The 23,467-nt window shown below is 49.0% G+C and overlaps 3 protein-coding genes across 8 annotated transcripts in view; all 3 read left to right on the forward strand.

The window, feature by feature from the left end:
• Positions 1-7,500, forward strand: part of stim1b (stromal interaction molecule 1b) — a 56,423-nt gene extending 48,923 nt beyond the window's left edge. For 4 of the 5 annotated variants that reach the window (XM_015976477.3, XM_054736940.2, XM_015976478.3 and 1 more), the window contains 7 exons: positions 4,535-4,712; positions 4,792-4,959; positions 5,421-5,521; positions 5,597-5,832; positions 6,043-6,129; positions 6,303-6,363; positions 6,477-7,500. In XM_015976477.3, the coding sequence (XP_015831963.3) occupies positions 4,535-4,712; positions 4,792-4,959; positions 5,421-5,521; positions 5,597-5,832; positions 6,043-6,129; positions 6,303-6,363; positions 6,477-6,891 (1,246 nt within the window). In that variant the 3' untranslated portion in view covers positions 6,892-7,500. Of the gene's footprint in view, positions 1-4,534; positions 4,713-4,791; positions 4,960-5,420; positions 5,522-5,596; positions 5,833-6,042; positions 6,130-6,302; positions 6,364-6,476 lie in introns of those variants that run through there. The other variant, XM_054736942.2, reaches the window with a different exon arrangement.
• Positions 7,501-7,968: 468 nt separating this feature from the next.
• Positions 7,969-15,074, forward strand: dub (duboraya). 2 transcript variants are annotated; one of them, XM_070555428.1, is made up of 6 exons: positions 7,969-8,257; positions 12,797-12,886; positions 12,959-13,027; positions 13,179-13,244; positions 13,347-13,577; positions 13,665-15,074. In XM_070555428.1, exons 1-6 carry the CDS (start codon positions 8,252-8,254, stop codon positions 14,019-14,021), a joined length of 819 nt encoding a protein of 272 aa, XP_070411529.1. In that variant the 5' UTR covers positions 7,969-8,251; the 3' UTR covers positions 14,022-15,074. The 2 variants fall into 2 exon arrangements, with proteins under 2 accessions (XP_070411529.1, XP_070411528.1); XM_070555427.1 differs by lacking the exon at positions 7,969-8,257 and having other exon boundaries at positions 12,764-12,886.
• A 4,887-nt stretch (positions 15,075-19,961) lies between these two features.
• guca1d (guanylate cyclase activator 1d) lies at positions 19,962-22,903 on the forward strand. The gene is made up of 4 exons (XM_015976473.3): positions 19,962-20,878; positions 21,253-21,402; positions 22,611-22,698; positions 22,767-22,903. Exons 1-4 carry the CDS (start codon positions 20,684-20,686, stop codon positions 22,901-22,903), a joined length of 570 nt encoding a protein of 189 aa, XP_015831959.1. The 5' UTR covers positions 19,962-20,683.
• Positions 22,904-23,467: the final 564 nt, after the last annotated feature.

Here is a 23,467-nt window from a genome sequence, read left to right on the forward strand (position 1 = left end):
TAGTAGACTTAATGAAGTATTTTTAAGCCAGTATAAAAATGACTGAAACACAAATTTACATATTTGGCATTATTGACCAATATCTTTGATTTCATTTATGTGTTAAGAACATCAAGAAGCATTACAGTGAACATTATAATAAAGTACATGTTTCTAGTGCAGAGAGGAGACGACCCATAGAAGCACTGGTTTGATCTCATTTCAGAGAAAAATAGAACAGGTCAGATGCATCTAATAAATAAAATTACTAACATAAACTCAGGAATCTGTTTCTTTGCTTCCTTGTTCTGGTGCTGAAAATATCACTAATGCAGATCAAAGGAGATCCACAGATGAATGCACCTCTTATTTATTATCTGGAAATGAGTGGGCGTGGTTTACATCAGTACATTATTTTAAATCTGAAATTGATATGGATCGATCAGAAGTTGCTATGTGTGTTTATCTGAAAACTATTTACAGAGCAGCCTCAGAACTGAGATTAAATATTTTTGACCACAATAGTAAAACTATTACAGAACCAGTGTTTCAATAAAATCAGAACATTAATGTTTAAGTGCATGGATTAATACATCTGAACTCATGCAGTAGGAACTAGGAAATAAATACTAGAACCATTTTATTTTTATTTGATTAAACTGATTTTTTCCTAACATTGTTGGCATTTTCCCCACACACAGTTAAACAAAACACTGTTGATTAAGGTGTGTGTGTGTGTGTGTGTGTGTGTGTGTGTGTGTGTGTGTGTGTGTGTGTGTGTGTGTGTGTGTGTGTGTGTTAAAATAATTTAAAAAAACCCGACCGGAGCGGAGGCAGTGACTGACGCAGCACGAGCCGTTTTCAGCTCTGTCTTGTTGAATGCTCCACGTACGTTACGATAAAAGTAACTTTAAATATTCAACCGAAAAAGAGGCGAGCTGAAGAAAACCTAGGGAGTACCGAAGAAACGTGAGCATTAGTGAAGCAAGCACAGAGAGATCCGTTACTGTGTGTGTGTGCGTGCGTGGATGCATGGGCCAGACAGCTCCCGGCTGCAGTTTTGTGTGTAGGGAGGGGCGGGCGCTCTATGTGACTGGCCAATCACAAAGCGTGAAGACAGTCAGTTACCCAATGAGGATTTTCCTTCAGCACGATTACAGATATTTTCGAGTTTTACACGTTTCATGCTCGTATTCGTCAAAAATGCTTTATCCGTACCGGATACTCGTCTGAAACAAGTACCCGGCTCATCCCTAGCTGTAACCACCCTGCCCTGCCTCCTCCTCCTTGCTGCCTGCCGGCTTTGATCACAAGAAACAACAGAGTAGTTCCTGCTGCTTCTTCAGGAACGGCGCAAATAAATAAATAAAACTTGGGATCTTGTAGGCGTGGCGTTGGGATTTCAGCCGTGTCGGGCCGCCACGGCTACGCCTATGTAAGGGAAACACACACACACAAACACTGAAGATGTAGTTACACTTTGGGAGCTGCAGCTGATTGACTTTCGATTTTAGCCAAAAATATCTGTGTGTGTGTGTGTGTGTGTGTTTGTTTGTTTGTTTGTTTGTTTGTTTCAGAGCAGCAGAACTGGTCCTGCTCTGATCTTCTTCAGATCTCCTGAAGATCTCTCGACCGCCTCTTGTCTCAGTTCTGGATCTGGTACCAGAACACCGTTTTGCTTGTTAAGGCAGTAATCCTGACCTCCTGGTTTCCTGGCTCAAGGCATGAGCCAGAATTAAACCAGCACAAAACAGAACCTGTTTAAACTGGTCATCTCCCAGCTGATCGTTGGAAGAACTGAAACATCGGCCCAATCCCAAAAACTCGCACTTCCACATCCTTCCTGCACCTTTCAACTGCGTGATAATCAACCAGAGCTGCGAGTGCGTAGTGTCCCAATTCTCAAGTGCGGAAGTTGATCACGCCCCTTTTGTGCCCTTGATCAACACTTCACCCAAGTCTGCCCGCCTCTATGTGGCCTTGGGTGAAGGGTATTACCCACAATCCATTGCTGCAGGAGAAAAGGCCTTTTCTGAAAACATGTATTTTCTAATGAAGTAGTTAATTTTAGGACAATTAGTTAATGCTCCTAAACTTTTAGACAAAGCAGCAATGAATGCGAATTTATTTCAAATTATTGTTTGGCTGTTTGCTTGAAAGTTGTTAATAAAGTTTTTCTTTTTAAGTATCACAGCGACCAGCATCCCGGCACGCATTGCGGTTGATGACGCAATGCTCTGTGTCTCAATTCGGTGATTATTTGCACACCTGTGAACCACGCACTCGAAGCCTTACAGCACACTTTCTCCGAGAGCACTCTGCTGAAGACCGCAGGGCGAGTGTTGGGATTGGGCCATCCGGAAATCCCTCACCAGCTGTTTGGCCTCCAGTTCTGCTTGCAGGAACACGCCCACTTCCTCCTGCGGCAGCGCCACAACGCCTCCTACTGCCAGCACTAGTCTCAGGCCAGTTCCTGCTGGTTGTAGACAGCGGGCCATAATTGCTGGGTTTCACTCACGTCTGCAGCCGCGCAAAACTCAAAAGTGGGCAGGAAGTGATCTGCTCCGCAACAAAACAGAGATACGACACGGCGCGAAGGATGAAAGCTACGAAGGCTTAAATGAGCTGGAACAGATGCGATATCAAGAAAAAATTACATCCTTTAGGTTATGACCCATCGAGTTTTAAAAGTCGCACTTTTCATCCACTGTGGAGGATTTACCCAGCGCTGAAGCGATCAGCAACACAAACTCTAGCTGCCTTCCTCGTATCACACTGCAAACCAAACGAAAGCCTTTTACAGGCCTGGACGCCTGCAGCTGTTTTATTTCAGGTTGGTTCACCTGTTAGTGATCCGGAGAAGCTTTAAATGACCATTGTCTTGTTTTTGCGATGAGTAGTGAGTTGTGCTACTTTTTCATTAGCTCATGATAATAATGCTATCACTAATGCTAACGATCAGTATGTGCTAGGATCTACTTGTAAATAACGTATTATTCCTTTTAAATCCAGATTTCTGGTCCGTTTGTTTGATTTTAATAAGGTATAAACGCCACGTTACAACACTAAGCTAACTGCTAAAAACATTAGCACCCTGAAAGCCATTAGCAGTGAGGACATGTGAAAACAGTATTAAACTGTTAACCTGTGGTTTTTATTGCTGTTTAAGCAACAGATTAATAAAACACTCAGTAATCTCTTAACTGGTAGAAAGTGATCTCTGTAAACTCCAGCATCATCCTTTCAGATCCTGTTGTAAACCGTAGATTACTGATCCACTTCCACCATCTTCTTTCAATCTTTGTGGCGCGCTACATTCAGGACTTAAAAAAAATGTCCCGATTATAATGATGGTAATAACTGTAGATCGCACAAAATGTCGGCATTTTAACGCCCAGTCACCAAAGTAAAAGGGTGTTTTTTTTGTGCCGACGTGCGACCGGCTTCGATGCCAGGCTGTAGTCATGCTGGTCAGTGGTGGATCTCTGAGGGAGACCACAGAAACACCGCAGCTCTTTTAAGTTGATGCTTTTTCACTTCTGAGTCACTCAACTGTTTGCTGGTTGAATGGGGGAAATTCTGTGCGTTTATCACCACAGTTTGGTCTAAGATGGGCTGAAATACAACATGTTAGTGTGGCTGCTGGGTATTTGACTGAGGATCTGGCTTTGCCGGTCCACCGTGGTGAAAGATCCGTGAGTCCGCCGTTCTTGGCTCTGGTCGGGAGCACGACACGAAATCGTGAGCCTAGTCCCAGAGCCACGTGTGTCGACAACGGCGGACTCTGATTTTTGACAGCAGTGGACCAGCAAAGCACGATATCCTGGGTCAGCTTACCTAGTTATGATTTCGTTACCCAGCAGGCTGGAGGTGCCTTCACATTGGAGTCGTACTACTGCGTTTTTCTTGCCAAAAACATCCTGGAAAAACTCCTTTAGGTTCGAGTTAGCATGTAGCTAATGTCCCGCTGATCTCCGATCGTGGAGAATGAGCTGATCCTAAAGGCCAGGGCTCCTGGTCACAGCGGTCTGGCTGTGCTGGTAATGTAACAGTCCCGATCCTAACAGATCTCCGCAGGCGACCAGCATGACTACAGCCTTGCACTGAAGCTGGTCAGCCGTACGGATGTGCTACCCCGCAGTCCCCGGTACAATTCTTAGCTTCTTGGGTTAGTTAAGTTAGCTAGTAGGTACATTGGTTTTATTTGTTGGGACATGGTTCCGACCCAGCTCCACCTCTTTTCCCATATTTGGATAGTCTGGGCGTGATTCGGTCAAAAAAAATCTGTGGTGGGAACCTCCCTTTTCTGGCTTCAACTTCCTCCTCGGCAGAGCAATGGGTGGGCTATGTCCGTATTTTATATATTGATGTTCGTAGACGATCTCAATAACATTAGGATGCAGGTAGACTCAGCTCTCCTGAGTTCTCCTGGCTCCACCCTTTTCTCATTCTGGCTCCATCAGTTTCAAATGTTTTAGAGTGAAACTGACTGGAGTGTCCGTCTCTTCCCCGCTGCAGCTCCTAGGATATAAACCGTGTCCAATGTTTGTGTCAGACTCCATCAGGCCCAGGAGGAACAGCGCTGTGTTCAGGTGGAGAAGGTGCGGGTGGAGGAGGAGCTGAAGACCGAGATCACCTCAGCCAAGCAGGAGGCCCAGCGTCTCCGTGAGCTGCGAGAAGGAGCCGAGAACCAGAGGAGCCGGCAGAAATATGCCGACCAGGAGCTAGAACAGGTACACCTGCTCCACAGGTGAACCAGCAACCAATCAGCAGCTGGTGGAGGTAACCACTGCTGCTCTGGTGTCATCACAGGTTCGAACGCTGCTGAGAAAGGCAGAGAAGGAGCTGGAGTCACGGGCCCGCTGGACACCACCAGACGTTCTGCAGAAGTGGCTCCAGCTGACCCATGAAGTGGAAGTTCAGTATTACAACAAGAAGAAGCAGAGTGCAGAGAAGCAGCTGCTGCAAGCGCGGGAGGGGGTAGGTGGAGCTGACGGAGAGCAGCCAGCTAGAACCTAAACCAGCAGGTATCTGGTACCAGGAAACATATGAGCTTTTGGAGTTCCAGCTCATGTCTCCAGATTTGGATTCCAAGGAACCAGAACCTTGCTGGAGTCAGACCCCGGTTCCAGGTCAGCTGCGTGTGTTTATAGATCCAACAACAGAACCAGGACTAGTTTGTGTCTCTGACAGGCTCCTGGGACATCAGACACTAAAGATCCGGTTTAAACTGGTTCTTTTCTAGGCTGTTGACACATTTGTGGCTCATCCCTTGAGTTAGGAGCCTTTTCCTGCCTGAACAACTCAGAAGTAGAAACATTCCTCTGAGAGTGTTGTAACCAGAACTGAAGCTAAACTCCGTCAGAAAGTGTGAAAGGACTGGACTGAGACTTCTGGACTAGATCGGTTCTGTAGACCCGACTAACCTGATGATGTTTCAGGCAGAGAAGATCAAGAAGAAGAGGAGCTCTCTCTTGGGGGCCTTTCACGTGGCTCACAGCTCTTCTCTGGATGATGTCGACCACAAGATCCTCTCCGCCAAGTGAGTCAGACCAGAGGACCAGGTTCAGTGGGTCTCTGTCGTTAACCTGTACAGTTAACATGTGCCCCGCCCCAGACAGGCCCTGGCTGAGGTGACGACAGCTCTGAGGGAGAAACTCCACCGCTGGCAGCAGATCGAAGCTCTGACAGGCTTCTGTCTGGTCAATAATCCCGGTCTGGGGGCGCTGGCCACCGCCCTCAACCTGGACCTGGCCTTCCTCGGCCTGCGACCTCCGACCCCTCAGAATCTCCTGCTGTCAGATGACCTGGATGACATGGATGAGGACATCCTGTCTCCTGGGACGCTGCAGTGTAAGTCTGCCTCACTGAGGCCTCTGGGTGTCCAGCAGCGCCCCCTGCTGTTGGACTTATGAGGACGCAGATCCGCCTGATGCTGCTGCTTACTAATAAAACTTCTGTTAACATTTTTACTTCCTACGGAGGCGCAGGAGGGACAAACTAATTTGGAATTTGAAGGTATTGCCTAAAACCCGGCCCCTTTTTCTGATTGGCTCTTTGCAGATGCAGCGTGGCAGATGGATCGGCGTGTGAGTGACCTTTGGCCTCTGAGTGGCATCACAGACAACCAGTCACCATGGAAACAGTCAGGTTGGCTCTGCCCTCCTCCTCCTCCTCCCTGGTCTCTGACTGGCTAGCAGTGATGTAATCATCCTGCGACTTTAGTCTAAAATCTTTAGTAATATTTATTTTCAGTTTCCAGTCAAACATCCTGAAAAGGAAGTCAGAATAAAAGTATATACCAACTGTCGTTCCTCCTGCAGTTCAGAGTCTGATGCCCCTGCGACAGAGGACGGGAGACCCTGGGTTGTTCAGTTCACAGAGGTTAGTTGTGGGGCGTGGTTTATCTCAGGAAGGGTTGGGTCTGTTTGTGAACCTGCTCCTATGCACAGCTGATGAACGAGGGCCCTGGTCTGATTTTCTTCTCTTCCTCTCAGGGACACCGTGAACCGCTCTGACTCAGCCCTCCCACTGTCTCTAAGCGAATCACAAGTTTCGTTTCAGTCGTACCTGCAATCATCTAGGCTCGACCCCCTGCAGAGGGGGAGCTCTGCCCTGAGCAAAGGTGGTGGTCTGGAGAAGAGCTCCAGCCTGGTGGAGCTGAGAGGCAGCTCCGCCCTCGCCTCCTCCTGCTCCACACGCTCCCTCTGCATCACACCAGACTGCACCGAAGGGCCTGTGGCCTTCTCATCCTCTGCCTCATCCAGCTCATCGAGCAGTGGTCAGGGGGACGGGGTCAACATTAGTGGGAGGAGCCACCAGGAGGATGGAGGGCAGCAGACCGACTCCCCAAGGAACCGCAAGAGGAAGGTTTTCCAACAGATCTTCAAAAGAAAGCAGGACCACCACTGAAGGTGGCAGTTGTATCACTTCCAGCTTCATCTTTTCACCTCCTAGGATGAGGGAAGAAAACCACCTGAAGCCACCTGGGTTCAGACAAAAACTCACCACAGCTAAAAGTTTAGATTCATTTAGTTTGTATATTTTAAACTTATTTATTTTTGTTTTTGTTTCTTTTGTTTATGGAGACCAAAGAAGTTCTCAGCTGATCCAGCAGGACCCTCCGTATGGTCCGAACCTCCCCAGAACCCTGCTTCAAGATCCAAACTCTCTCATGAAAAAGTTGTTTAAATCTTCATGAATAAAGCATTTACTCAAACGTGACTCTTGGAGCAAAGCATTGTGGGTAAAGTGGATGCCCCGAAGTTGACCACGCCCCCATTGCACCCTTAAGCTGCAGCGATGCTAACCTCGGGCAAGGGTATTACCCACAAGTCATTGCTGCTGGAGAAAAGGCTCAAGTTCCTTTTCTGAAAATATGTATTTTCTATTGATACTAGTTAATTTTAGGATGATTAGTTGATGCTCTAAAACTTAGACAAAGCAGGAATGAATGTAAGTTTATTTCAAATAACTGGTAGTTTTGTTTAAAAGTTGTTAATAAAGGTTTGGGAAATAGTATCACAGCGGCCGGCATGCGCTGCGAACCCCGTCTCAGTTCTGCATTTACTTGCACACTTGTGAACCACGCACTCGGAGCCTTACAGCGCCCTTCTCCCGGTGCACTCTGCTGACAACCGCAAGGCGAGTTTTGAGATCGCGCCAGATTCACCTTCACCTGTGAGGATGCTGGTGGTGCGTTCACTGACCATCTGATGGCGACAGAGTCTAAGCCATCGGAGGAAGTGCATCTCTTCCCCTCTAACCCATGCACCAGACCTACACTGAGAACATTCTGAAGGAAAACCAGATTTCTATTTGGACCAAAAGCATCGGGACCAGTCCAACACGATGTGTCCACTGTCCTTCTGAGATGAACCTGTGTCTCCAGAATCCGGACGTTTCCTGCAGATCTGAATTCCTCCTTGTATGAAAATCCTCCAGGTCGGACCTCCATGTGGGCGAAGATGTTCTCCTGGCATGGTGGTTTCTGTTACGAGAGGTCAAAGGTCAAACTCTCAGACTCATCAGGGGTGTGGTCCTACCTGAGGTCAGGTGAAAACAGCAGAAGCTTTCTGAGGTAGACAGGAGTAACGGACACAAACAAACAGAAACGAACATGTGACTGAACATGAGCTCCCTCCCTCTCCCTCTCTCTCTCTAGTGCTAGGTCTCTCGCCCCGACATGACTCTGGTCTATATTTAACCCACAGGCCTCCTCCCTCCCTCTTTCATACATACTCGACATATTGAGGCGGCTGAGAGAAGCAGGATGGAGGTAAACTTCTTTCGGATGATTTTTTGAGTTTTGTTGCTTTAATTTAGAATAAAACGGGGAAACCGGTTTAATTTCTTCACTCTGAACTTTGTTTGCTTTTAAAAACTTTCCTTCCACTCGTCTGTCGACACGGTGAGGTAGGACTCGATAGCAAATTAACAGGAAGCCACACTGAATCACGTTTCTGAAGTCTGACATGTCGTTAGCTTGTTAGCTCGCGATCAGAACCTGAACATCTGACGCAAGAGGAAACAGCTGAGTGACGTCTAAACTTTTACTTAAATCTAACAAGGTTTACGCGTAAACAGAGCTGTTGATTGTGACTGTAGCTCACACCTGGATTTGACCCAGCAGCCGTTTCTCCACATGTGGGGATCCACAGGGCTCCATCCTCAACCCACTGTGGTTCTGTTCATCAGTAACATAAAGCTAAAGTCGGACTCGTGTTTATGTTCTTTCTTAACGTTTAGTGATTTTAAAGCACACACACACACACACACACACACACACACACAGGAAGAGGAAGTGGGTTAACGGCTGTTTTCTTTCATCACTTCCTGTCTTCGGTTGTGGGCCAGCAGCTCTCTGTGGAAAAAGAGACTGAAGCTGGTCGTGATTTTATTATCTACTGAATGTCAGCTATGTAACCCCCCCATACCCAATTCCCGACAGCTGAGTGTGTGTGTGTGTGTGTGTGTGTGTGTGTGTGTGTGTGTGTGTGTGTGTGTGTGTGTGAGAGAGAGAGGTTTTAGGTGAGGGTTAGTGGTCGGCCTGGGACGATAAACGATATTATTGTTGACATTATTGAGACCAAAATAACCACTTGTGTAATGTTGATTTATCATAATAATGCAAGCAGAACCTTCTGAAATGTCCAGAACCAGAACTTCTAAATAGATAAACAAAAAAGGACTCTCACTCCCGGTTAGATAATAGTGCACCAAAAACAGTAAAATAGACTTGATGCTGGAAAAATTATGACGTTCATTTTCATCTACTCCTCCTTGAACCGTCACCTTATCGTGGTGGAGGAGTTTGAGTGCCCTAATGATCCTAGGAGCTATGTTGTCTGGGGCACTTAGTGCCCCTGGTAGGGTCTCCCATGACAAATTGGTCTTAGGTGAAGGGTGAGACAAAGAACGGTTCGAAGGATCTTTCATGGCGGTTAAAACGAAGAGTCGGAGTACCTGGCCCGGAGGGTTACCGGGGTCCCACCCTGGAGCCAGGCCTGGGGTTGGGGCCCGTGAGCGAGCGCCTGGTGGCCGGGCTTTCGCCCATGGGGCCCGGCCGGGCCCAGCCCGAACCGGATACATGGGCTCGTCCAACTGTGGACCCACCACCCGCAGGAGGAACATGAAGGGTACGGTGCAATGCGAATCGGGTGGCAGACCAAGGCGGGAGCCTTGGCGGTCCAATCCCCGGACAAGAAAACTAGTTTTTGGGACATGGAACGTCACCTCGCTGGCGGGGAAGGAGCCGGAGCTTGTGGCAGAGGTTGAGCGGTACCGGCTAGATATAGTCGGACTCACCTCGACACATTGCATTGGCTCTGGAACCCGAGACCTGGAGAGGGGTTGGACACTCTACTTTGCTGGAGTTGCTCCGGGTGAGAGGCGGAGGGCTGGGGTTGGCTTTTTGTTAGCCCCGAGACTCTCTGCCTGTGTGTTGGGGTTTACCCCGGGGGACAAGAGGGTAGCTTCCTTGCGCTTTCGGGTCGGGGAACGGGTCCTGACTGTTGTTTGTGCTTATGGGCCAAATATCAGTTCAGGGTACCCACCCTTTTTGGAGTCCCTGGGACGAGTGCTAGATAGTGCTCCATCAGGGGACTCCATTGTCCTGCTGGGGGACTTCAATGCTCACGTGGGCAATGACAGCTTGACCTGGAGGGGTGTGATTGGGAGGAATGGCCCACCTAATCTGAACTCGAGTGGTGTTTTGTTATTGGACTTCTGTGCAAGCCGCAGTTTGGCCATAACGAACACCATGTTCGAACATAAGGATGCCCACCGGTACACTTGGTACCAGGGCAGCCTAGGTCACAGGTCGATGATAGATTTTGTAGTCGTATCATCTGACCTGCGGCCGTATGTTTTGGACACCCGAGTGAAGAGAGGGGCGGAGCTGTCAACTGATCACCACCTGGTGGTGAGTTGGATCAGATGGCAAGGGAACATGCCGCGTAGACCTGGCAGACCCAAACGCATAGTGAGGGTCTGCTGGGAACGCCTGGCAGAAGAACCTGTCAAGACGGTCTTCAACTCCCACCTCCGGCAGAGCTTTGACCACGTCCCGAGAGCAGTGGGGGACATTGAGTCCGAGTGGGCCTTGTTCCACTCTGCGATTGTCGAGGCGGCTGTTACTAGCTGTGGTCGTAAGATGGCCGGTGCCAGTCGTGGTGGCAACCCCCGTACCCGCTGGTGGACACCAGAGGTTCGGGGAGCCGTCAGGCTGAAGAAGGAGGCCTACAGGGCGTGGCTGGTCTGTGGGTCTCCGGAGGCAGCAGACAGGTACCGGATAGCCAAGCGGGGTGCAGCAGTGGCAGTTGCCGAGGCAAAATCTCGGGCGTGGGAGGAGTTTGGTGAGGCCATGGAGAAAGACTATCGATCGGCTCCAAAGAGGTTCTGGCAAACTGTCCGGCGCCTCAGGAGAGGAAGGCAGCAACTCGCTCACACTGTTTACAGTGGGGATGGGGAGCTGCTGACGTCAACTGAGGCTATAGTCGGACGGTGGAAGGAATACTTTGAGGAGCTCCTCAATCCCACCAATGCGCATTCCGAGGAGGAACCAGAGCTGGGAGGCCTGGGGATGGACTGTCCGATCTCGGGGGCAGAAGTTGCTGAGGTAGTCAAACAACTACACAGCGGCGGAGCCCCGGGGGCGGATGAGGTTCGTCCTGGGTATCTCAAGGCTATGGATGTTGTAGGGCTGTCATGGTTGACACGTCTCTGCAACATTGCGTGGTCATCGGGGGCAGTTCCTAGGGAGTGGCAGACCGGGGTGGTGGTCCCCATCTTTAAGAAGGGTGACCTGAGGGTGTGTTCCAACTATAGGGGGATCACACTCCTCAGCCTCCCTGGAAAGGTCTACGCCAAGGTACTGGAGAGGAGGGTCCGATCGATAGTTGAATCTCAGATAGAGGAGGAGCAATGTGGTTTTCGTCCTGGCCGTGGAACTGTGGACCAGCTCTATACCCTTGCAAGGGTGATGGAGGGGGCATGGGAGTTTGCCCAACCAATCCACATGTGCTTTGTGGATTTGGAGAAGGCTTATGACCGTGTCCCCAGGGGCACCCTGTGGGGGACGCTCCAGGAGTATGGGGTGGGTGGCTTTCTGTTAAGGGCCATTCAGTCCCTTTACCAGAGGAGCGTGAGTTTGGTCCGCATAGCCGGTAGTAAGTCGGACCTGTTCCCAGTGAGGGTTGGACTCCGCCAGGGCTGCCCTTTGTCACCGGTTCTGTTCATCACTTTTATGGACAGAATTTCTAGACGCAGCCGTGGTGTGGAGTGTGTCGAGTTTGGTGGCAGGAGAATCTCGTCTCTGCTTTTTGCGGATGATGTGGTCCTTCTAGCTTCATCCAGCTCTGACCTTCAGCTCTTGCTGGGTAGGTTCGCGGCCGAATGTGAAGCGGCTGGGATGAGGATCAGCACCTCCAAATCTGAGACCATGGTTCTCGACCGGAAAAGGGTGGCTTGCCTCCTCCGGGTCGGGGGAGAGGTCCTACCTCAAGTGGAGGAGTTTAAGTATCTCGGGGTCTTGTTCACGAGTGAGGGTAGGAGGGATCGGGAGATCGACAGGCGGATTGGTTCGGCGTCTGCAGTGATGCGGACGCTGAGCCGATCTGTCGTGGGGAAGAGGGAGCTGAGCCAGAAAGCCAGGCTCTCGATTTACCGGTCGATCTACGTCCCAATCCTCACCTATGGTCATGAGCTTTGGGTAATGACCGAAAGAACAAGATCGCGGATACAAGCGGCCGAAATGAGTTTCCTCCGTAGGGTGGCCGGGCTCAGCCTTAGAGATAGGGTGAGGAGCTCGGACATTCGGGAGGGACTCGGAGTAGAACCGCTGCTCCTCCGGATCGAAAGGAGCCAGTTGAGGTGGTTTGGGCATCTGGTCAGGATGCCTCCTGGACGCCTCCCCGGGGAGGTGTTTCGGGCATGTCCTGCCGGCAGAAGGCCCCCGGGTCGACCCAGGACACGTTGGAGAGGTTACATCTCCAATCTGGTCCGGGAACGCCTTGGGGTCCTGCCGGAGGAGCTGGTGGACAAGGCCGGGGAGAGGACGGCCTGGAGCTCCCTAATTGGGATGCTGCCCCCGCGACCCGGACCCGGATAAGCGGAGGAAGACGAAGACGAAGATTTTCATCTATTGTACGACTGATTTATTGATTATAAGGTCCTCAGTAAGATAGATGACGTGTGTGTGTGTGTGTGACAAACCCTGACCGATAGCAACAGCAGTGACCCAGAGTCTAGGAGGGGTGCGTGCTACAGATGTACCTCAGGTGTGATGATCACCTGTATTCTCACTGCTCACCTGCAGGAGGCTCCACCCCGCCGCTCTGTTGCTGAACTGGCAGGAAAATTCAAAGGCTCGACTCCACCTGTGGGCATCACCTCTGGACATGAAGCTGTGAGTTTAATCCTGTAGATAAACGACAGAAACAGAAAACACTAGTGAGGTCCTGTTGTTGTTGTTAACCAGGACAAGCCGGTCCGCCGCCGACCGCCTCGCACGTTGCCGCTTGCAAAAACACACGGAGATGATCAGCAGGTGAGACTCGCTAACAGCTAATTGGATGAAGTTGATCAGTTTTCAGAAACAGAAAAAAAAGCAATCAGACTGAAAAGCAACCAATTTTGAAGGAAACTAGATGACTTCATACGACCTCTAGGAACGTTCCTAACGCTGTGTGTGTTTCCAGCCTCTTCCAGGCGTCTCATCTTCTCTCAAAATAAAGACAAACTCTGGTCTCATCGAGAAACTCCAGGTAAGACCAGGTGTTTAGTGATGGACTCTGCTGCTCCCTGGTGGTGATGTCATAGTGTGGCTTTTCAAAAGGATGGTGACATCACTGTCATTCTGTATTTAGGCCAACCTTGCTCTGTCTCCTACACCTGCCCCTCTCAAGAGTCCCGGTCTCAGAGTGCTGCCTCCCAGTTTTACACCACCTTCCCCCGGCGCTGCTCCCGTTTCCATGGTAACGTCCTCTTCTGCAACCCCCACCAGCCCCGTCTCAACCTCGCCACAAACTGAAGAGGGCCCCGCCTCCTTTGAAGCCCCTCCCACTGCAGCAGATGCGAACATCCTGCGCATCAACAAGGTGAGAAAAGTGCACTGAACTTTATAACTGTGACCTCACCAGTATGACATCACCAATGTGTCTGTCCTGTGATTGGGCCATCTCCAGGGCAGAGCTAGAGTTTCCCTGCGTCGCCGCCCTCCATCCCGCCGCCACAGGAAGTCCAGCTGTGAAGATGAGGCGAGTGTCACAGCAGACACACGGCAGAACTCCTGTCCTGAGGTGATGGAGAACTCAGGAGGAAGAGGTGGAGGAGGTGGTGAGGAGGAGGTGGTTTTCAGGAAAGGAGGCCAGACAGAAGATTCATCAGCTCCTGAAAAAACAGAATTGTGTGAAGAAGAGACAGAGATCAGCACCGACGTGGAGAAGGAGGACAAGGAAGGAGTATGGTCTTCATCACGCCTGAAAGAGGAGTTCGAGGAGAAACATCTGGAAGAAAAACAGGAACAAGATTCAGAAATGTAACGTGATGAAGGAGCTATTCCTCAAGGTTATTTATCCTCTAACCAAAGTTCCCTTTGACACAGCGCCAGAGTGCATGAAACAGCCTCAAGGTCATGCATTCGCTTCTAAACTGTTTACTTTCCAGCAATGAAGACAGAAGATGAAGACTCTTCTTTTATCAGATCAAAGAACTCTATTTTTAATAAAGCTAATCAAAACAACTGTTAGTCAATAATACAATGTGACCGATCTGTTAAATCACTATATTATGATTAATATGTTTTTAATAAGTAAATGACTTATTCTAGTCTCTAGACACGCTGATACATTAAGGTAAATAATCACATGACACTTTACTGTTCCTGATCCAATCAGAACCTTCCTAGTCTGAAGCGTGGCAGAGTCTGTGTGGTGTTTATTAAGTCTGTCAGCTTTGATTCGTCCAGAATCAAAAACATCCAGATTAATAAAACAGTTCCAACGCCATCTTAAGTTCAGTTCTCAAGATCTCGTTCTCAAGATCCCATGAAGTGCACCGCATGTTAAGTGAAGTATGGACAGGCCATCTATACTTCTCTTTTTAAGCTAAGAACTATCAAGCTGGGAAAATTCCGTTGTTACCAACCAAACAACGGTTCCTTCAGAATAAAAGCTGAACTCGCTGACCCAAGGAGGGTCTCTTTTTGACGCTGTGAACCACCTGACGCTTTTACCTGAAAACAATCCAAGGACTAGTTTGTCGTGCTGTGACGCTGTACCATTGGCTCCAGTACCGGAAGGAAGGTCCGAGGACCTGGGCATTCTGGATCCATCGTGGAGGTCTCACTGAGGGCATGTGAATGCAACAAAAATGGCGTCTCGTGTTTATGACTACAGGTCTCAAACTCTGATCAGTTAGGAGCAAAACATCATCTCCCACGGAGACTTTGCTTCTCTGGATGCGAGGGTTGTGAATTTTACATCATTCACACATACCAATCACCTCACACTTCATTCCAACAGAACATCCATCATTAGTTAGTCTTGTTAAATTGTTTAAAATTATTTAGTAATAAATTTACTTAAACGTTGAAAGTCTCTCTCTTCTCTTGTCTCTCGGTTAATGCAAAGTGTTATTTTAAAGTCCCTGTAATAAAAAGATCCAATCTTCTGATTTAAATAACCCAGTGTCTGTAAGATGGGATTCATACTAGATATGAATTTTTAATGGCTTATGGTCATTAATTAAATGTAATTAAAATCGATCATTACAGAAACAAAGAAGAGCCGGGAGACCTGGGGATGGACTGTCCAATCTCGGGGGCAGAAGTTGCTGAGGTAGTCAAACACACACACAGCGGCGGAGCCCCAGGGGCAGTTGAGGTTCATCCTGGGTATCTCAAGGCGATGGATGTTGTAGGGCTGTCGTGGTTGACACGTCTCTGCAACATTGCGTGGTCATCGGGGGCAGTTCCTGTGAAGTGGCAGACCGGGGTGGTGGTCCTCATCTTTAAGAAGGGTGACCTGAGGCTGTGTTCCAACTATAGGGGGATCACACTCCTCAGCCTCCCTGGAAAGGTCTACTCCAAGGTACTGGAGAGGAGGGTCCGATCGATAGTTGAATCTCAGATTGAGGAGGAGCAATGTGGTTTTCGTCCTGGCCGTGGAACTGTGGACCAGCTCTATACCCTTGCAAGGGTGGTGGAGGGGGCATGGGAGTTTGCCCAACCAATTCACCTGTGTTTTGTGGATTTGGAGAAGGCTTATGACCGTGTCCCCAGGGGCACCCTGTGGGGGACGCTCCAGGAGTATGGGGTGGGTGGCTTTCTGTTAAGGGCCATTCAGTCCCTTTACCAGAGGAGCGTGAGTTTGGTCCGCATAGCCGGGAGTAAGTCGGACCTGTTCCCAGTGAGGGTTGGATTCCGCCAGGGCTGCCCTTTGTCACCGGTTCTGTTCATCACTTTTATGGACAGAATTTCTAGGCGCAGCCGTTGTGTGGAGTGTGTCGAGTTTGGTGGCAGGAGAATGTCGTCTCTGCTTTTTGCGGATGATGTGGTCCTTCTAGCTTCATCCAGCTCTGACCTTCAGCTCTTGCTGGGTAGGTTCGCGGCCGAGTGCAGCTGGGATGAGGATCAGCACCTCCAAATCTGAGACCATGGTTCTCTACCGGAAAAGGGTGGCTTGCCAACTCCGGGTCGGGGGAGATGTCCTACCTCAAGTGGAGGAGTTTAAATATCTCGGGGTCTTGTTCACGAGTGAGGGTAGGAGGGATTGGGAGATCGACAGGCAGATTGGTTCGGCGTCTGCAGTGACGCGGACGCTGAGCCAATCTGTCGTGGGGAAGAGGGAGCTGAGCCAGAAAGCCAGGCTCTCGATTTACCGGTCGATCTACGTACCAATCCTCACCTATGGTCATGAGCTTTGGGAAATGACCGAAAGAACGAGATCGCGGATACAAGCGGCCGAAATGAGTTTCCTCCGTAGGGTGGCCGGGCTCAGCCTTAGAGATTGGGTGAGAAGCTCGGACATTAGGGAGGGACTTGGAGTAGAACCGCTGCTCCTCCGGATCGAAAGGAGCCAGTTGAGGTGGTTTGGGGATCTGGTCAGGATGCCTCCTGGACGCCTCCCCGGGGAGGTGTTTCGGGCATGTCCTGCCGGCAGCAGGCCCCCGGGTCGACCCAGGACACGTTGGAGAGGTTACATCTCCAATCTGGTCCGGGAACGCCTTGGGGTCCTGCCGGAGGAGCTGGTGAAGGCCGGGGAGAGGACGGTCTGGAGCTCCCTAGTTGAGATGCTACCCCCGCGACCCAGACCCGGATAAGCGGAGGAAGACGACGACGACAGAAACAAAGAAAGATGAAAGCAGAGAGGTTTGATTCTGACAAACAAAACGCATTTCCTTTTTTTTTAACGTATCCAAGACGAGCCTTACGGTTTTAATCTCACAGGTGGAGCGTTCTAGCTTCTGCTGTGATGCTCCTGATGCCAAAACTTTATTAGGAATAGTTGTTTAAAACACCAACGGACACAGAGACAGAAGTGTAAGAGAAAGGGGGAGAGAGAAGGAAGAGGTGGGGGAGGGGATTCACAAAATTAACAATAAATGATGAACAAGAATCTGCTTTGAGAGAGAGAGAGAGAGAGAGAGAGAGAGAGAGCAATATGAGGATATATAACAGTAACTATTTCTGCTGAGAAACACACGGTAATAACTCACAGTGCATTTAGTGCCGACCACAGCCACCACACAGGTGATGTGAAGGGAAGTCCACCTGATGAGAAAACCTGTGTGTGTACACACATCTGTATATGTAAGGTTTCTCTATAGGAGCGTCCAATAATGTGAGGGGCCACAGACTTGCCCCCAAGCCCTAGAGATCCATGGGTCTCTCTGAAGAGCAGGAAACCCAGGGAGACAGCCGCTGGAAGAGCCCCAACCCCCTCCCAAGAGGCACAGGGGGTTGGGGCAGAACCCTGAGAGATAATAACTGCAAGCCCCGAGGCCCACCCGCAGACGCCCACAAATGCACAATAAAATACATTTCCAAAGAATTTACATTTCCTACACAAGCTAAGGTCCCTGAAGGCATCAGTAGTGGAGCTGTTTCCTGTTATCAACTGAACCTGCATCAGGTGTTCAGCTGAAGCTAGGGCTAGCACCGATACGAGGATGGTACTGCGTGAATCCTAGGTTTGCGTTTTAGAACGTTAGATTCTAAATGTCAGATCCAGGTTAGAAACCCTTTGTTTGTGACCAACAAGTGTTGAAGTTCAGGATTTTGATGTTCATCCTGTTGAAGGAGAGGATGTTTGGAAGAGTCGACATGGTGGCCGGCAGCCCCAGGAGAGCTGGGAAGGAGACCCCGTGGATGTGAAGCCCGTGGGAGAACAGATGTTTGTCAGGAGGACCCAGATGTTTATTCAGCTGCTTCGTCTGTGTAGCGTTGTGAATGTCCTGTTTTTGACCTAAAGGTCATGATCTGCTGCGTCTGCTTGAGCAGATTAGTCTCTGACAGGCTAATCTACATGAGATAGTGGCCAAGGTCTTTCATGCACTCGGCTCATCTGAACTGCTTCACCTGTTACAGCTCAAAACGAAGAACTCTTTTGATAAATACATAATTAACAACTTTGTTATTACCAATAATAATGTGAGCCCAATGTTCAATCAATCTGTGAAGTGACAATGTTAGTACTTGATATTATAATCCTGTGATCAGTAGTATTTTACAGGTAATTATAATCCTGGACATTTGCACTAGACACTAATGACACGTAATGCTAAAGTCACACGACACATTTCCTTTTGTCTGATCCAATCAGAATCTTCGTTTCTGGCGCGAGGCATGGTTTTCTGTGGTGTTTGTATAAGCCCTCTTTTTGCATGTCAATTCTGATTCGCCAGTAAACCAAAATATGACAATTATAAAACTATTCCACGCCACCTTTTCTTTAGTTCAAAGCGTTCTAGAGAAGTCTCGGACAGGCCATCCGGACTTCCTCTTCAGCCAAAAAGAACCTCGACAAGCTGGATAAAATCTGTTGCAAGTTACACCCGACCTCAACGGTTCCTTCAGAATAAAAGCTGAACCTCACGACCCCTTCAGGGTCTCGGAGACGCCAGTGATAACCTGTCGTGACCTGGAAGCATTCCAAGACTAGTTTGGTTGGCACCGCTGCTTTTCTACCGGCTTTGGTTCCAAGGAGGGTCCAAGAGGACCTCGGCATTCTGGATCTAACGGAGGCTTCCCCTGGGGTACGTAGACCGACAGATGGCGTTTCATGTGTGTTCTAAATCTACTAAAGTTTAGAGCGAAACATTCACTCCCACTCAGAACTAAATGCTTCTCCGGATCCGCTGGTTCTGATAACAACATTCCACACATACATCATTCATCTCACGTCTCACTCCACCTTAGTCCATCAGTACACAGAGTGTTAAAGTTAATCTTGTTTAAATTGTGTAGAAATAAATTTCTTAACTATTTTAAGCCTGACTCTCTCTCTTTCCTTGGAGTTAATACGAAGTGTTGCTTAATCCCTGCAGTAAAAAGTTCTGATCTTCGGGTTAAAATATTCAAAGATCCATCAGATTGATATTTCATATTTCTATGGAATCTCACATTTTATCGTTCATAAGTAAGATGTAAACTACCCATTTTTATATCTGTTATTAAAGAACGAGTCACATGTGTGAGACAGAAGCCTGAAGCCGCTGCAATTCCATTTATATATATATATATATATATATATATATATATATATATATAAACAACAATAAAGAATGTTTTCTAGCTTGGCGCTGCAGGTTTTTGAACCTGAACGTTTGATCTGGGTTGAACTCCTCCGGTTGTTGTCTTCGTTACGTTGGACCACAGTTGGGGGGGGCAGCAGCATCTACATGGAGTCTGCTCTCATCATTGAAGATGAGAGGATTTCACAGCAGCCTCGTGTGTGTGTGTGTGTGGGGGGGGGGGGGGGGGGCATGACTCTCTTACCAGGAAGAGCAGGATGTGTCTGAGGTTGAACGGAGTCCTGATAAGCTGTTTAATCCTCAGATTCGTCACATCGCTGCTGCCAAAAATAAATGTCATCAGGAGGATTCCTCGGTGGACACGCCCTAATGGTTCATCCTGGTGAATGCTTACTTCACTGAGGTCAAAGGCCACCTGCTGGACCAGAATAACACTTCCCAGAATCCACCAATCAGAGAGCAGGGGTGCCCAGTTCAGCATCTGCTGAGTTCTGACTGGGACTGGGACCCATCTGGTTGGTTTCTAGCTAGGATCAGCTGCTGGTGCTGCAGTGCATTCTGGGTAAACATCTCTGCTTTGTTCAGACGTCGTGACCTTCAACCCACTGACTGATGCTTTCTGATCATTTCTCTACGAGATGACCTCTGGGGGGCGGCACCAGGTCCTCCCTGCATCCACACACACCTGTATGCTCCAGTTTTAGCACTCTTTAAAGATGGACGTCAGATTGAATCAGTCAACAGATGACCTGGATTAAAGTGATGCTGCTGAGGTCTACCTGTCAGGTAGGTTAACCTGTGTTGAGTTCAACTGGTTTAACTGGGTCACTACCAGCAGCTGTGAGCCCGTTTCTGGAGGCGCTGGTGGCGGCTCTGAACCGATCACACCCTAGAGAAATGGGTTGGCGTGCTGAAGGTTCTGAACAAACCCGGTCCCTTCAGAGAGAACGTTTCATTAATGATCTGGTTCCAGAACTCAGAACTGCAGACCCAGAGAACTAACAAGAACCATGTTCCACCTTCGGCAGAAGAAAAGGCGTTCCAGGAAACTGGAATGAGTGATTCCTGAGATGAGTGGGTGGAAAATGTCTTGTTTGGGATTGGATTTGAGGAACTTTGATGTCTGAACCAGGTCAGCCGGTTACGTAACACACCTGCAGCCAAGGCTAGGTAAGTCAGCCGCTCCCACCGGGACCAGCACAGCCCCACGGCAGAGCGGCTCATCTCATTAACAGGTTATATTTAGTTCCTCGCTGATTCTTCATCCAGAACCTAAGAGGGTTAAAAAGTCCTGAAGTCTGCTCGGCGCCTGGACAGCAGCAGCAGCAGCAGGACGGAGGACAGACCCATCTCGGGGCTCCCCTGTGGACTCACTCTGTCTTCTTCCTGTCTGACTCGAGTCCAAACAACCAGCCACTGAGTCCATCTGTTCTCTAGCCGGGCAACAGCCATGGGGAACCACGGCTCCAACCTGGACGACATCCTGGCGGAGGACATGCACCACTGGTATAACAAGTTCATGAAGGAGTCTCCGTCGGGCCTCATCACGCTGTTCGAGCTGAAGGCCATCCTCAACCTGAAGGGCATCACTGAGAACGCCAACAGCTACGTGGAGCAGGTCTTCTTCACCTTCGACATGGATGGGGTGCGTTTCAGATACACACTGCTGTAATTACTGGGCTGGTTCTGGTTTCACTGGGACCGGCTTGAACCTTATTGCTAAGTCAGATCTGTAGGACTTCATCTATTTGGTGCAGCGTTCAGATGTCTAGTTAGCAGCAGGTTAGGGTTAACCTTAATTAATAAAGGATGGTTTCAGAAACCATGTTCGAGGGTTTCAGGACGACGGCGATTCTGGCCTCGGGAAGCACCAGGAGGACGTGTGCTGGGCTGTGGTAGGTCCAGCGGGTAGCAGATTCTGACACCAACAGGGACCCAGTCCAGCGCAGTGAGGGCAGGACCGATCGGTTAGCTCCTCTCAAGTTTAAAATGCTTTAATGCCCTGGGTTCTGCCTGCAGGACGGCTACATAGACTTTGTGGAGTACATAGCAGCCGTCAGCCTGCTGCTGAAAGGAGAAATCAACCAGAAGCTTAAGTGGTACTTCAAACTGTTCGACCAGGACGGCAACGGAAAGATCGATAAGGAGGAGCTGGAGACCATCTTCACAGTAACTAGCTTTTCATTCCCACACTAGCTAGTAACGGTGTAGTGCTTCTCATTCTTCATGTACTCACACTGCCAGTGATGGTGAGCTACTACGTAGCCACAGCCGCAGCAGGAAAGCTAGGGGAGGCGTGTCGCCCAAGGACACTACAGCGGGACCCGGGCTGCTGGACAACCTGCTCTAGCTTCTGCTGCTTTATGGGCCAAATGATCCAATCAGAGGAGCGGCCTCCCCTTAGGGCCCCCAGCCTGTCTGGGTTAGGGTCCTGTTGGACCAGAACCAGAGCCGCTCGTCTAATCCACACTCACCTGATAGAACGATTTGGTCGTTTTTCCACTTCATCTTTAAAATCGTTTCATTTCCTAATTTCGAACGTAAAGATTGTTTCTGTTCTAACGGACTAGCTTTAGTGTTTTATGGTGGCGTCCTGTAGAAGCAGCTTGTTCAGGTGTGTGCGTGACTTCATCGCCACCCTCTCCGAGCTCTGCCGTTTCTGGGATCCACTCATCTGCCTTTTTCCCTTTCCTTACATTTTAATCACCTTTTTCTCATTTTAACCACATTTTGTCATTTTTTTGTTAGAATTTTTGTTCTCGTGAAGCAGCGGCTGATGTTTAGCTTTAGGCGCTTCGTAAAAGATCATTTTCTTTATGTATTTATTATTTTTTCAGACGCAGCTGAGCTCATCTGGTCTGAAATAAAACATTTTAAAGTTAGAACCTAATTTCATCAACACCCGGGTTTAGAGCAGGATTTTGTCTTTCATGTTTCTAACTTTAATCTCAGAGGTTAGGGTTGATTAAACTAGAGGAGCAGGTGGTCCTGTTTCATTTGGGTCGCTTCATTTCCTCTAAACGGGACTCCAACTAAACTGATAAAACGTCGTCACCTCAGATAGACACGGGTGGAGACGTGTGAAAGTTCCCAAGCTGGAGGGTTACCAGCTGACCCTGAGTCAGCAGCCAACAGCAAGGCGGGATTAACTCTGAAATTAGACCTGTGTTAATCTGATGAGAACCTGGTGTAACGGGCCACGATCCCAGAGAACCCCCGAGGCCACCCCACAGATGAAGGTTTTTATTCAACGGGACAAAAGTTTAGTTTGTTGTGACTCTAAAGTGAAGAGGGGTTGTTGTGTGGCTGACTTATTTGTTGTTTACTTGTTGATTTGTGGTTGTGTAACTTGCGCTGCTGTTTGTCGCCTCCTGCAGGCCATCCAGGACATCACCAGGAATAGAGACATCGACCCGGAGGAGATCGTCACGCTCATCTTTGAGAGGATAGACGTGAAGGGTGAAGGTAGGACTCACCACTGCCTTCGTGTAACAATCTCGTTTCAGACAACACAATGACCTTTGACCCCTCAGGTGAGATGACGCTGGAGGAGTTTATTGATGGAGCCAAGGAGCACCCAGACATCATGGACATGCTAAAGAACCTGATGGACTTGACGCCGGTTCTGGAGATTATAGTTGAGGGTCGGCAGCCTGCCATCAAAGACTGACCGGGTCCAACAAGCAGAACTACTTCTGACCTGAAAAAAGCCTCAGAACTGGAAAGGACCGCAGCAGGTGCTGGTCTGGGACCCGGTTCTCAGGCTGGTCCTAGCCCAGCCGGTTTAAAACCAACCAACAACCTGTAGAAGCATCGTCTAGAGGCGGGTTACACCTGGACAGGTTAGTCCCTGATCAGACGTCTGACCTAAAACGTTTCCTCGAACGGATTTAAACGTTTCAACATTTGTCTTCAGGGTTGAATTTGGATGAGTAGAACCGGGCCGCAGGTTCTGTTTCAGATCAAATCCTCTTCATCAGTGACCTTCATACAAAACTGTGATGTCATAATTACCCAGAGTTCACTTCACCTTCAGTTTGAGTCTAGAGTAAAAAACCGTTCTGGACCAAAGATCTGACTCAAACCGAGTCACGGGTCAAAATGTTGCCTTGTGACCTTTGAACTCTTCTTTCCATGTCGCCATCGTCAGGTTAAACCAATCACCGTGGATCAAACGCTTCTGCTTCAAAATACACTTTCAGCGTGTGTGTGTGTGTGTATATATGTGTGTGTA

This window comes from Nothobranchius furzeri, chromosome 10 (assembly GCF_043380555.1).
Source record: "Nothobranchius furzeri strain GRZ-AD chromosome 10, NfurGRZ-RIMD1, whole genome shotgun sequence".
Lineage (NCBI taxonomy): Eukaryota > Metazoa > Chordata > Actinopteri > Cyprinodontiformes > Nothobranchiidae > Nothobranchius > Nothobranchius furzeri.

Bases quoted from the DNA above. Each gene is read 5' to 3' on its own strand.
- dub (XM_070555427.1), top strand. From the start codon at position 12,764: ATGATCACCTGTATTCTCACTGCTCACCTGCAGGAGGCTCCACCCCGC. The intron at 13,028-13,178 runs GTGAGACTCGCT...GTGTGTTTCCAG, and splicing joins CACACGGAGATGATCAGCAG to CCTCTTCCAGGCGTCTCATC. The intron at 13,245-13,346 runs GTAAGACCAGGT...TTCTGTATTTAG, and splicing joins GTCTCATCGAGAAACTCCAG to GCCAACCTTGCTCTGTCTCC.
- guca1d (XM_015976473.3), top strand. From the start codon at position 20,684: ATGGGGAACCACGGCTCCAACCTGGACGACATCCTGGCGGAGGACATG. The intron at 20,879-21,252 runs GTGCGTTTCAGA...TTCTGCCTGCAG, and splicing joins TCACCTTCGACATGGATGGG to GACGGCTACATAGACTTTGT. The intron at 21,403-22,610 runs GTAACTAGCTTT...CGCCTCCTGCAG, and splicing joins AGCTGGAGACCATCTTCACA to GCCATCCAGGACATCACCAG.